We start from the raw sequence: 13,354 nt of genomic DNA, 5'->3' as shown, positions 1-13,354 counted from the left end.
AGAGACGTTCAGAGTCATTCTGCTGCAGATGGGTGGCGTTAAAATTTTTAATCTGATTAATCATGATGATGGATTAATCTGCGTTAATTTTCACAGCCCTAGTTTTTATACATTTCAGGTATTTTCATAATGATGCTGATCCAATGAAGTGGAGTCCAAGTACTGCTCATACATCTTCTTTTCAGTGGAGTCCTACTGGTTTCACTCCGCTCACCCCGGTTTCCTCTTCTTTCTAGGACTCTTCATTAATTTCCGACATCTGTACAAGCAGCGGAGGAGACGCTACCGCTCCAGGAAAAGGAAAGTCCAGTAACTGTCCAGGATGTTGACTTTGCACATACAGAAGCAGCTGGTTTGTTCTCCTTTTTTGGCCTTTTTTTTCTTTTTTTTTTTTTTTTTTTGGTTTTCCTACAAACACCCAGTCCAAACCTGAAGTGAATCCTAAACTTAAAGGGTACGTCCTCATTCCCTGAAGTGCATCCATGGTTCAGGTAGAGATGAAAGGTAAAGATGTGATGAGGACTGGACCGAGGAGGAGCGATTTCACACAAATGAGACGTTTTGTCCTCTGAAGTGACGTGTCTGTCCGCTTTAACTGCTGTGTTTTTCTGGATTTAACACATAAACACTGTCTGACCTGCATCTACATGTGAAGTAAAACCTCTCTAACATCTGCCTGGTTCCAGTGAGCTACGTTTGGGTTAAGTTTACGTTTGAGCCGCAGTTAATATTCCATTTCAAATGAAGTCTAATCCAGTCAGGTCCATACGTATGTGGACAGAATGTTGTCTCCGTTTTACACCACAGTGGATCTGAAATGAACCAATGCAGATGTGACTGAAGTGTGGACTTTGAGCTTTAATTCAAGGGGTTTAAGAACATTATTGCACTAACCATTAAGGAATTAGAACCATTTTAACTCAAAATACACAGCTGTGTGTTGAAGTCCACAAGGAAGAAGATACAGACACGGAGACATGGTGTCATTAAAACAGAAACACTAAAACTACAGAAGAGGGTTAAGGCCGCTGGAGAGAAAAAATTAAGGTCCAACCCAAAAAAGTCAGAATTCTGAGAAGAAAGTCAGAATTCTAAGAAGAAAGTCAGGATTCTGAGATTAAAGTCGGAATTCTTAGAAAAAAGTCGGAATTCTAAGAAAAAAGTTGGAATTCTTAGAAAAAAGTTGGAATTCTTAGAAAAAAGTCAGAATTCTGACTTTAATCTCAATTCTGAGAAAAAAGTCAAGATTCTGAGAAGAAGGTCAGAATTCTGAGATTAAAGTTGGAATTCTTAGAAAAAAGTTGGAATTCTTAGAAAAAAATCAGAATTGTCACAAAAAAGTCGGAATTCTTAGAAAAAAGTCAGAATTCTTAGGAAAAAAGTAGGACTTCTTAAAAAAAAAGTCAGAATTCTGAGATTAAAGTCAGACTTGTGAGAAAAAAGTCAAAATTCTGAGAAAAGTCTGATTTCTGAGGAAAAATAAGTCTGAATTCTGACTTTTTTCTCAAAATAATAAAAAAAAAAATACATTGGACCTTTATTTTATTTTTTTTTTCAGTGGCCCTAATCCTCTTCTGTACTCAAACAATGTTGAACTAATGTTGGTTAAATATGTTATTTGTGTTTCTATATTATTTCTGTTTGACTGATAGTGTTGATACAGGTTAAAGATAATCACTGTTCTCTAAAATAAACCCAATTATTATTTATCACTACTGAACAAACGCGATGTGATTATGGGAATAAGGACAAAAGACAGGTTCATGTAAAAACTTGAAGGAAATGACGCCCCCTAGTGTCCACTAAACCAACCACCTCATTTGATGAAGACCATGAGTTGAACCAGGGGTGTCAAACATAAGGTTCACGGCCCAAAACCAGCCCGTTAAAGGGTCCAGTCAGGCCCATGGGATGAATTTCAGATGTGCAAAAATTACCCTGAAAATATTAATAGTCATTGTGTTCAGGGGTCACATACAACTGTGATCTAAAGTAAAATAATCACCTAATAACCTGTAAATAATGACTCAGCAGGTGACTCCTTCATCGTTAATGTCTTTAGTATGATTTTTACATTTCACAGATTCATCCCGTTCGCTGGATCAGACTATTTCAGTTCAGTTTCGAGGCAAAAACTTAATCCAGTCGCATATTTTTGTGATAATTGTTTAAAATAATATATCGAAACGGTGAAGTCTGAAGCATGAACGTAACTGAACTCCTACTGTGACCTCCTCCTACATGCATCTGCATCGTCTTTGATCGATTTTTTTTTTTTTTTTTTTTTTTTTTTTTTTTTTACATTTTTGTTCAAATTTGTAACATTTCAGTGGAAACCGTGGCATCCTGCAGACGTACGACATGTGTAAAGTCATATAAACGTCGACTGAAACAGGAAAACAGCTCAAGTGTGTTTTTAATCTGAGAAAAGGCTCCGATGATCAGAGTTCATCCAGGCCGTTGTGTATAAAAAACCCTGAATGCGGTTCAGTTTAACCTTTTCCACTTCATCATCATGTTCCACCGACTCCTCAGTGTGACTTGGTTTTTGTTCTTCCTGTTGTTTTTTTCACCGTCAAGCCTTTAATTCTGTTTCTATACGTCTCTACCTTATTTTTAATGTTTCTTTTGGGAAGGAGATTTCTGTCGTGGAGTTTATTGTGTGTTTGGTTTCCCAGTAATGTTCTTCAAAATAAAGAAATGTCAGTTCATGGTTTGGATGTGGACGTGGTTTCTTTGGGATCAGAATCGAATATTGTAAATCTTGGGTCAATTTGTATTTTAATTTTTTTTTTAATCTGCTTTAGTTCTCTTATTTTACTTTTGTTAAATATATTCTATTTTCTTATTTTACTATTTGTTTTATTTTGTCATTTTATTTTTTTATTCATATTTTTGCACTGACTGGAGGAACACATTTATTTTATTTTACCTTTATTTAACCAGGAAGTCCCATTGAGATGAGGAATCTCATGCAGAACACATACATGATACACAATAAAACACAATAACAACTATTCAACCATAATGGCATCAAGTAAAACAGTGACATTCCTCCTTCACTGCATTCTCCATGATACGTTTAGAATCATTAACAGAAATGAATAGATGTACTTTTACAGTTTTTTGAAGATTATTCCACGAACTTGGTGGATGATGGGAAAAGGCTGTTTTGTTTTGTTTTTTATTAATGTCATTGAACACACAATGACAATAAAGGCCTTTCTATTCAATTCTATTTCAATAAAATCTAATTTTGACATTCCTGCTGTTGCTGTCCGGTTGAGGGGTGGTCAACCTGTGGCTCCAGGGCCACATTTTGTCCCTGTGGCTTTGTCTAAAAACATATGGAAATGAATACCCCCCCTTTTTTTTTTTTTTACCCTTTTGCTGTTATTGTTGTAACCATTAAGTCATTCTGATGTTATATATGCAGTTGTAAAAGTACAGATTACACTCCAAATGAATGCAGAAACAGAAGTAGTAGTAGTAAAAGTAGACATTTGTATTTTTCATTTGTGAATAAAACCTTCACATACCAGAGGATTTTTACTGCACAACAAAATAATGACAAATGTCAATTGTTGTTTTTTTCCGCTTAGATGTGTATTAAGTTTTATGAAGAACAATACAAAAAAAGAAAAAACAGAACACGAATGAGAATAATGCACTGGAAAAAACCTAAATCTTACCAAGTGTATTTTTCTCATTTCTAGTCCAAATATCTCATCACACTTAAAATAAGACAGAATCACCTGAAGAGGAACTTTTCAGTGAGATAGAAGAACTGATTTTTAGATAATAGATCTGGAAAATCTGATTTGAAGAAATCTTCCCAGGATAATTTTTACTTGTTCCATTGGCAGATTTTTTGCTTAATTCAGAATTTTTTTTTTTTTTTTTTTGCTTAATTCAAGCAAAAAAATCTGTCAATTGAACAAGTGAAAATTATCGTGGGGAGATTTCTTGACAATTTGGAGTTGTCATTATTTGTAAGCATGATGTAATATTTTTTCACATTAAACCAAAAGAAAATGTTTTGCACTGAAGGGTTGGACTGGACCATGTGACGGCCCAGTTTTTACCCAATTTTTTAAGGTTATTCATGTTTTTTTTTTTTAATTTGGGTAGTTTGTAAATGAGACTATATTTGTAATTTAATGTTTTGTTTTTTGCACTAAAACAGAGAAAATTTTAGACTTGTCATTACACTGGTCTACAATTTTTTTATTTTTTATTTTAGAAATTATCTGCTTCAGAGATTAAATGTGCTAAATGTTATGTATTTTAATCAGATTAATTGGAAAACAAATGACAAAAGTGCTGGTTTGCTGATGTTTTAAAGGTGTATGATAAAGTGTTCTTCCACATACATGTTAGTTTATGTCCATTTTTTGTATTAGATTTATAAATGTTCCACTGATAGAACCTGTAAAGTGAATGTATTGTCATGTGCAGACACTGTTTTGAAGTAGATCTGTTGCTCTGACACTAATATTCCTTTGGAGTTAAACCCATTCTATCGTTAATTCTCAAATTTCACATTTTGACCCAAAACTGTATCTGGGAAACTACTACCAACCAGCATTTAAGACTGGATTTTTTTTTTTTATTAGTGACTCACATGTGGTCAAATTTCACTACTTTTATTCTGGAAGTGTTTTACTTATAGACCAGTGTAATTATCCTGTTATTATTTTACTGGTTCTGACCCACTTCAGATCAAACTGGGCTGAATGTGGAACCTAAACTTGGATATGGTTTTTTTTTTTATTTATTTATTTTATTTTATTATTATAATTTTATTTTTTTATTGGAAGTAATTTCGCAGGTATGACAGTGCAATGTGACAAAAAGGACTTCCATTCTTTCATTTTTTTTTTGTCTCTCCACCAATCCCACCTTTCCCAAAGAAGACAATCCTTAAAGCAGTGGTTCCAACCTTTTTTCTCTCATGACCCCATTTTAACATCACAAATTTCTGGCGACCCCAGACATTCAAAACTGAGCTTTTTTTTTTTTTTTTTTTTTTTTTTTTTTTTGCTAAAATTAATTTGTTTTTGATCATATAATAGTTTTCTATACTATGTTGTAAATAAACTTTAATTTTAGACCACATTTAGTCTATATAATGTATATTATTGTGTACAGAGGCAGAAAAACCAGGTGTAGATTACTGCACAAAGTGAGAATTTGATTTTCCTTGGTCAGGATATGTACAGTCAGTCCAGCTTGGATTTACAAGCCTGACAATTAATACTGAACAAACAAGAACTCAAACTATGAATTATGAAAGAGCTGCAGCATCTGAAACTGACCACAATGAACATTTGACAGATAAACAGAACCACAGTGCTTCAGTTTCAGACTCACAGTTTGTCATGTCTTATGGATTATGACTGTCTCTGTCAACTCAACATATTTTTATTAGTTAGTTGTTTTTTTTTCAATCAATTACTATAAATTTCAGGTGATCCCAAGGTTGAAAAACACTGCCTTAATGTAAATCCAATATTGACAAGTAATCAGTACAGAATAGATACCACAATTATTGAACAAAAACAAAAAACAAACAAAACCCAATAAATACATAAATAAGTGGCTTGAATAAAACAAAACAAACAAACGGGCAAAAAAAAAAAAGGCGGGGGGGCACTTAGACATTACAATCAGGCAGAGATGTCAAGGTTTCCATTTAACCCTCTCATGCACAGTGGTCACTCCAGTGGACAGTTCTTCTCCAGCTGTTCTCTTGTATATTCATGGGTTTTGTTGGTTTAGTTCCATATCAGCCCACACAGTGGACACTTATGCACCATCCCATAATACACTGGCATTCAGACCACTACTGTCACTTTGCTGTTCTTGATAAAACTGATCTGCACTAACGTGTTTGAGTGTAAACCACTTGTTTTTATTAGACACAAAGGGTTTTTTTGCATGTTATCTCCACGAAATGAGTAATAACTAGCATAAGAATATGTTAAAATGTGAGCAAACATCAGATTAGCAACATTAATTTTTTTTATTTATTTCATTGTTTTCATATCACTTTCTTACAGAAGAGGATTAGGGCCACTGGAAAATAAAAAAGGTGTAATATATATTTTTTATTATCATTCTGAGAAAAAAGCCAGAATTCTGACTTAAAACTCTGAATTCTGACTTTTTTTTTCTCCAGAATTCTAACTTTTTCCTCCGAATTCTGACTTTTTTTTCTCATAATAATAATAAGAAATACATATTGGACCTTAGTTTATTGTATGTTTTTTTCCAGTGGCCCTAATTCTCTTCTGTATTTTCTGATATTGGGTTTTAAACACACATTTCTTTACTTCAAAAATTAAATGCATGGACATTTTTGTAACTCCATGGAAAAAAAAATCAAACACATTGTTTTTTTCATGCCTAAGGGGGAATGAAAACACTCAAGAAAAAAAACATCTTGCCTAAGGTTCTCATAAGTCATGCATGAAAGGGTTAATGCAGGTGTCCAGGTTGAACTGACAGAAGTTTGACACATCTGTTGGAGTGTGTTCTCTAACTGACCCAGTGTGTAAAAGGTGTGTCTTTTTGGAGGCTGAAGCCACACCTGGTCTCATCCTCCACCCTCTGACTCCTCCTATGATGCTCGGATGCAGATGCAGATGCTGATCCGGTCCCAGTTTCCCTCAAACCGCTGAACCTTGGCTTATTGATACAGCGGCATGTGTGCAGGGAAGGGCAGAGGTGTTGGCTCCTAATCCTCTTAGCGGCATTATGCTGAGCCCTGTCCAAGCCCTGACATGCGGTGCGCCCTTGTAGCTCCCCGAACCCCGGAGTCAGCATCTCTGCGTCCGTTACGCACAGCTGGAGGGGACGCTCCGGTCCGCGGCGGAGGCGCAGGCGGCGGCGGCAACAGGTAAGACCCGCACCCCCCAGTCCACCCGAACCCTCATCAGTCCATCTATCAGGTCCCAATATGTTCATGGAATATAATCCGGTCGTCCTTGTGTGATAATCCGCGCCGTTCCGTTCCGTTCCGTTCTGTACCGTTCCGTTCCAGCCTCTGTCGGAGCGCGGGTCCGTTTGTGTCGCATTTCATCAGATAGAACCGATGCGTGCTTTGGCCCACATCCCGGTTCTGGTCTAGGTTCTTTGTTTTAATGGACCTGGTCCGGTTGGTTTGGTGATGAGCAGAAGGCTGCGTGATTATGTAGCCATGGCAACAGGTGTCTGTCTGCATCCCCATCACCCCGACCCCCCCCTTTAACTCCACACACTCAGTATCCACAGACAGGTGACAAATGACAAAACCCCAGAGCTGGTGTAGGTGCTGGATCAGAACCACAGTGGCCCACTGGTACCAGTATGTTCCACCTCCATCACTGGGATGGGCTTTAAAACCACAGCGTTTGTTACTGTCGGCTTTAGTCTGTGCAGTGAAAACTACAGAAATAGGAGTTCTGTTATTTTATGGCTGTTTCATGTATGAGTCAGTCTGCCGATAATCTACCGTCCTTCACAGAATTCTGTTGAAATGAGCCCAGAGCTCAGCTGTGTGCACAGGTACACCAGGACTGTCCAAACCAGTGCCTTTCAGGTTCCACATTCAGCCCAGTTTGATCTGCAGTGTAAGACCGGGCTTTGTATTTACTAAAATGCTTTAATTACAATGTACTTACATGGTTTAAGTGTCATGACATTACTATAAAATGTTTAGTATATTCTACTAATTTGTTTGTACTGAGTTGAATGGATTTAAATCACTCAGTTTTAGTCATGACCACACCTTTTTATCTCCACATTGCATTGTGGGTATTGGGCATGTTGTTACCTCCGCCAAGGAGGTTATGTTTTTGCCAGGGTTTGTTTGTTTGTCTGTCTGTTTGTTTGTTTGTTTGTTTGTTTGTTTGTCTGTCTGTCTGTCTGTCTGTCTGTTAGTGTGCAACATAACTCAAAAAGTTATGGACAGATTTGGATGAAATTTTCAGGGTTTGTTGGAAATGGGATAAGGAAGAAATGATTAAATTTTGGTGGTGATCGGGGGTGGGGGGGCCCACGGGGGGGGCCACTGATCGGCCTTGGCGGAGGTCTGCGCTCTCCGAGTGCTTCTAGTTGAACATGTGTTCATTTTCTGTGCAGGGGTTCAGCGGGGTTGTGCTGTTAGTGTTAATTTGGACTTAATGTATGTATGGCAAAGTTTATTGGCCTTTTTGTGTTTATTTTTGTATTTTTGTAAAGCTGCACCATGAGTCAGAGCCATAGGAAGAACTATGGCTTTCCTTTTCATCTTGCAACTGTTTTATGGTGGGAGAAGTATAATTCTTTACTGAATTGAAAGAATATTCTGTGATTGCAAATTATATACTGTAGATATCCCACCCAACTTTCAACCACACATCTATATATCAAACTGAATATTTATTCAAAGACATATGTATTGCAAAAGATAATTTAAATCATCTGGGAATTGAATAAAATGATCTGATGATGTTATGTCATTGATATGGCAATGGATTTTAAGCTAAATTAACTTGGCTTTTAGTGTGTTGTATTTAAAATAGCAGTTCTATTCAATAGTGATGGGACTTTTGGCTCTTTGAAGAGAACTGTTCAATCAGGAGTCGTTCACTGAAAAGAGCCGTTCAAAAGACTGGTTCTTTTATGTTTTTTGCGTTAGTTTGAAACACCAGTGTTTTAATGACTAAATAGGCTACATGTGATGATTGACATTACATTTTAAAGGTGTTTAATAAATATTATCTTAAAAAAAGAATAGTAAGTTCAAATGTGTGGGCTAAATACATGACATGAGAGGTGACATTAGACAAATGCTGGAATTTGACAAAAAAAAAACATAAAAAAAAAACCCATCACGGTACATTATGTGGACTAGTCTGTAGTCTAAAAATGAAGAAGAAAATAAAACAGTTTCTAATGAAATAATATTTTAGTCTCCTCAAAACAAGAACAATAAATGTGTGTAAACATACAGACAAAACTGCATAAAACACAAAAGTTATTAAACACTGCAATTTCAGTACTTAAATACCTAAAAAACTGTATTGGCAAATAAAATACTTCAAGTAACACTGCAACATATCTGATATCTCTAATGTAAATATCAAAATGATACCACATCAGGAGTTCTCACTTCTACTCTGTATAGAAAGCCAATGCCTCCCCAGTGATGCTAAACTGACAGACAATCAGAAACTCCCTCTTTTAAAAAAATAAATAAATAAATAAATAAAAATGAACGGCTCTTTTCAAAGACTCGGTTCCCATCATTCATTTCAAAGAGCCGTTCAAAAGATTCGATTCGTTTGTGAACGTCACATCACTATCATCTGACATCTGTCTTGTACAATGGAAATCTTAATTCTTTGCCAAATTAAAAGCACTTCCTGTATTGGCAAATTAAATATGGCTGACTTCCTGCCCAACTTTTGTCCACGCTACAATCTATTAAATTGAATAATTATACAAAGCCATTAATATTGCAAAAGATTTTGATTTAAATCAACTTGGAATTGAGTAAAATGAACTAATGATATTATGTCATTGATACTGCAACAAATTTTACGTTAAATTAACTTGGCTTTTAGTGTGTTGAATTTAAAATAGCAATTCAATTCAAATCAAGTATTTAAGTTTAATACACTCAAGTTTTCATTACTCATTACTTAACTTTTTAAGGCAATGAGTTACCTGAGATTTTTTAAGTAAACTCAACTAATCCGGTCTTACAGCGTGCAGTGCGCCGAACCAGTGAAATAATAACAGAATAAGCTATAAATAATGACAACTCCAAATTTTTGTCTTTGTTTTAGTGACAACAAAAAACAAAAAACATTAAATTCTGAAAATACTTACTTTTATAAACTATCCAAATAAAACAAATGTGAATAACCTGAAAAAAGTGAAATTCCTTAAGAAAAATAAGTGCAATTTTAATAATATTCTGCCTTAACTTATCATTTCTACATGTGCATTATGGAACCAAACTACAAAGACACTAAACACTCAGTAACAAGCAGAAAATAGTTCAAATTGTGCTGAATTTTCTTTAGACATTTCAGGTTGTTCATATTTGTTCAGGTTATTCACATTTTATTGTTACAGGATAGTTTGTAGATGTCAGTATTTTCATAATTTAATTCTATTTTTTGCACTAAAACAAAGACACAAATTTGAAGTTGTCATTATTTATAGTCATAATGTAATATTGTTTTTTTCACATCAAACTGAGAATAAAATCTGCAGTCATTTGTTTTTGTTGGTTCTTCTGCTGTTATTATTTGACTGTAGATCATACTGGTCTGTGTGTGGAACCTGAACTAAAATGAGTTCCACAGCCTTTACTGTGGAATTTCTGCACTTTGCACATTCATCCCAGGGGCTGGATTGGAAGCTTTAGCGGGCCACATTTGGCCCCCAGGCCGCATGTTTGACACCCCTGGTTTACATTGATTTTGTTTTTTGTTTTTTTTTAATTTGAGCTGCTTGTATGGACTTTTTCCTTTAATGTTTTCCATTTAAATCTTTGGATATTTCATTACTTTGATGGATTTTTCTGTAAATGTCTTAATTTGTTGCTGCTCTGTTTGACCCAGATGTTAAAACAGGTGATGTTCGTCATGTTCGTGCTGTTTTCCAAAGTGTGACGTCATGTGTAACTCGTGCAGTCTGCTTGTACTAAAAAACACTAAAGACAAATTTCAGATACAAACAGAAATGTTCTTACATGAGGTCCGACAGGGAGATCTGAGCTTTTCTGTTGAGCTGCATGTGAAGAAAACACAGAGAATTCCCTCAGTTTGTTCTCATTTGATGTAGTTTTCACATTTTCATAAGAGTTAAAACAGATAATGAAAAATGGAAACAGTTTCTTTCATCATAAATTTCTGACGAGGAGCTGAAATGTTTCCATCTTCCTCTGGTTTTCAAGTGATAAATCTGACAGACTGAGAACTAAAGTACGTCCACTCAGGTCATTCCAGTCTTTTTACATAGAATTCTACTGGTCAGCCTCTAATGCAGTGGTTCTCAAATGGGGGTACGCGTACCCCTGGGGGTACGTGACGGCACTCCAGGGGGTACGTGAGATTTTAAAATATATGTAAAAAGTAGCATCCATGCAAAAATCCTTTAAAAATAATTATTAAATTAATTAAATATTTCAGGAAAATATATAAGTTGATAAAATGAGTTTTACTTTCAGTAGGCTGTTCAGTTTCATCGTCCTAAAACCCCAGAGTCTCCCCCATACCAGAATGGTTCGACCCAGCCTGTCACATGCCACCTAGCATCACCTGTCAATCACTTGAAAACTCAAACAATGGAGTCGTGGTTGAAGCGTAATTCTTTTGAAAAAACAGAGGGACAAGTGGCAAAGAAGGCCAAAGCAGAGCCGGCAAAATTCCAGCTGTATCTGGAAGATTATTATGTTGTTATGTTTTTGAGAACAGATCTTTCCTATGATCCCAAAGGAGGACACTTTATGTTGATAATTATTTTTATGTGCACAAATCTTTAGTTATAATTAAGTTAATTCTTTCTTTTTTTAGTTATATCTTTGTATTTCCAAATAGCTCAAGAGAGACCACTACAAATGGAGTTCCAAAGTTTAATAAATCAGACACTGATGGCACTGCACTCTGTTTTAAATCATTGTTTTCAAACAAAAAGGCTTTGTGCTGGTTAGGGGGTACTTGGCTGAAAAAATATTTCACAGGGGGTTCATCCCTGACAAAAGGTTGAGAACCACTGCTCTAATGGATCAGTTTTGTTTTGTTTTTTGTGGACTTTATTTTATATTCAATTCAAACAAAGGGTTTGATTGACACCTGTGATGGCCAATCATGGTCTTGACCTCATCAACTAGAGCTGAAGCCCCGCCCCTTCGGATTATGTCCCATGGGATCTTATTTCAGAAACAGAGTCGTTGATTACAGACAAACACTGTTCTGATCTTATTAGAATTATTCCATCGTTTGCACATCGGCTGTTTGTCAGTTTACAGAGTTTTCCAGGCGAGTACAGTCTGAGTCTGCTGTAAACCTGCTGAAGAATCCAACTGAAAATCTGTAAACAGAAAGAAAACAACTGAAAGTTATGGAGGTGTCGTCACGGTAACGGTCCTGTTCAGAGTCTGAAGATGGAACCATTAAACCAGACCAGAACCATTAAACTAGACCAGAACCGTTAAACCAGATCCATTAAACCAGACCAGAACCAATAAACCAGACCAGAACCATTAAACCAGACCAGATCAATTAAACCAGACCAGACCCATTAAACAAGACCAGAATCGTTAAACAAGACCAGAACCATTAAACCAGACCAGAACGATTAAACTAGACCAGAACCGTTAAACCAGATCCATTAAACCAGACCAGAATCAATAAACCAGACCAGAACCATTAAACCAGATCCATTAAACCAGACCAGAACCAATAAACCAGACTAGAACCATTAAACCAGATCCATGAAACCAGACCAGAACCAATAAACCAGACTAGAACCATTAAACCAGATCCATGAAACCAGACCAGAACCATTAAACCAGACCAGAACCAATAAACCAGACCAGAACCAATAAACCAGATCCATTAAACCAGACCAGAACCAATAAACCAGACCAGAACCATTAAACCAGATCCATTAAACCAGACCAGAACCAATAAACCAGACCAGAACCACTAAACCAGACCAGAACCATTAAACAAGACCAGAACCATTAAACCAGATCCATTAAACCAGACCAGAACCATTAAACCAGACCAGAACCAATAAACCCGACCAGAACCATTAAACCAGACCAGATCAATTAAACTAGACCAGACCCATTAAACGAGACCAGAATCGTTAAACAAGACCACAACCATTAAACAAGACCAGAACCATTAAACTAGACCAGAACCATTAAACCAGACCAGAACCATTAAACCAGAACCATTAAACCAGACCCGATCCATTAAACCACACCAGAACCATTAAACCAGACTGGAACCATTAAACCAGACCAGAACCAATAAACCAGACCAGAACCATTAAACCAGACCAGAACCGTTAAACCAGACCAGATCAATAAACCAGACCAGATCCATTAAACAAGACCAGAACCGTTAAACGAGACCAGAACCATTAAACAAGACCAGAACCATTAAACTAGACCAGAACCATTAAACCTGACCAGAACCAATAAACCAGACCGGAACTGTCAAACCACACCAGAACCATTAAACCAGACCAGATCCATTAAACCAGACCGGATCCATTAAACCAGACCGGAACCATTAAACCAGACCAGATCCATTAAACCAGACCGGAACCGTCAAACCACACCAGAACCATTAAACCAGACCAG

General features: G+C 36.3%; 1 protein-coding gene and 1 pseudogene across 2 annotated transcripts in view; both read left to right on the top strand.

The window, feature by feature from the left end:
• LOC115416831 (very-long-chain (3R)-3-hydroxyacyl-CoA dehydratase-like) overlaps nucleotides 1-1,158 on the top strand; it is a 14,739-nt gene extending 13,581 nt beyond the window's left edge. Inside the window, exons 11-12 of one of the 2 annotated variants that reach the window (XR_003935032.1) lie at nucleotides 237-388; nucleotides 420-1,158. Coding sequence is in view for 1 of the 2 variants with exons in the window: in XM_030130721.1 (XP_029986581.1) it covers nucleotides 237-313 (77 nt within the window). In the remaining variant the exon portion in view is untranslated. Of the gene's footprint in view, nucleotides 1-236 lie in introns of both variants that reach the window. The other variant, XM_030130721.1, reaches the window with a different exon arrangement.
• A 5,594-nt stretch (nucleotides 1,159-6,752) lies between these two features.
• Nucleotides 6,753-13,354, top strand: part of LOC115416763 (sodium/potassium/calcium exchanger 1-like) — a 40,158-nt pseudogene continuing 33,556 nt past the window's right edge.

This window comes from Sphaeramia orbicularis, chromosome 3 (assembly GCF_902148855.1).
Source record: "Sphaeramia orbicularis chromosome 3, fSphaOr1.1, whole genome shotgun sequence".
Lineage (NCBI taxonomy): Eukaryota > Metazoa > Chordata > Actinopteri > Kurtiformes > Apogonidae > Sphaeramia > Sphaeramia orbicularis.
This window is presented reverse-complemented; position numbering and strand designations above follow the sequence as displayed.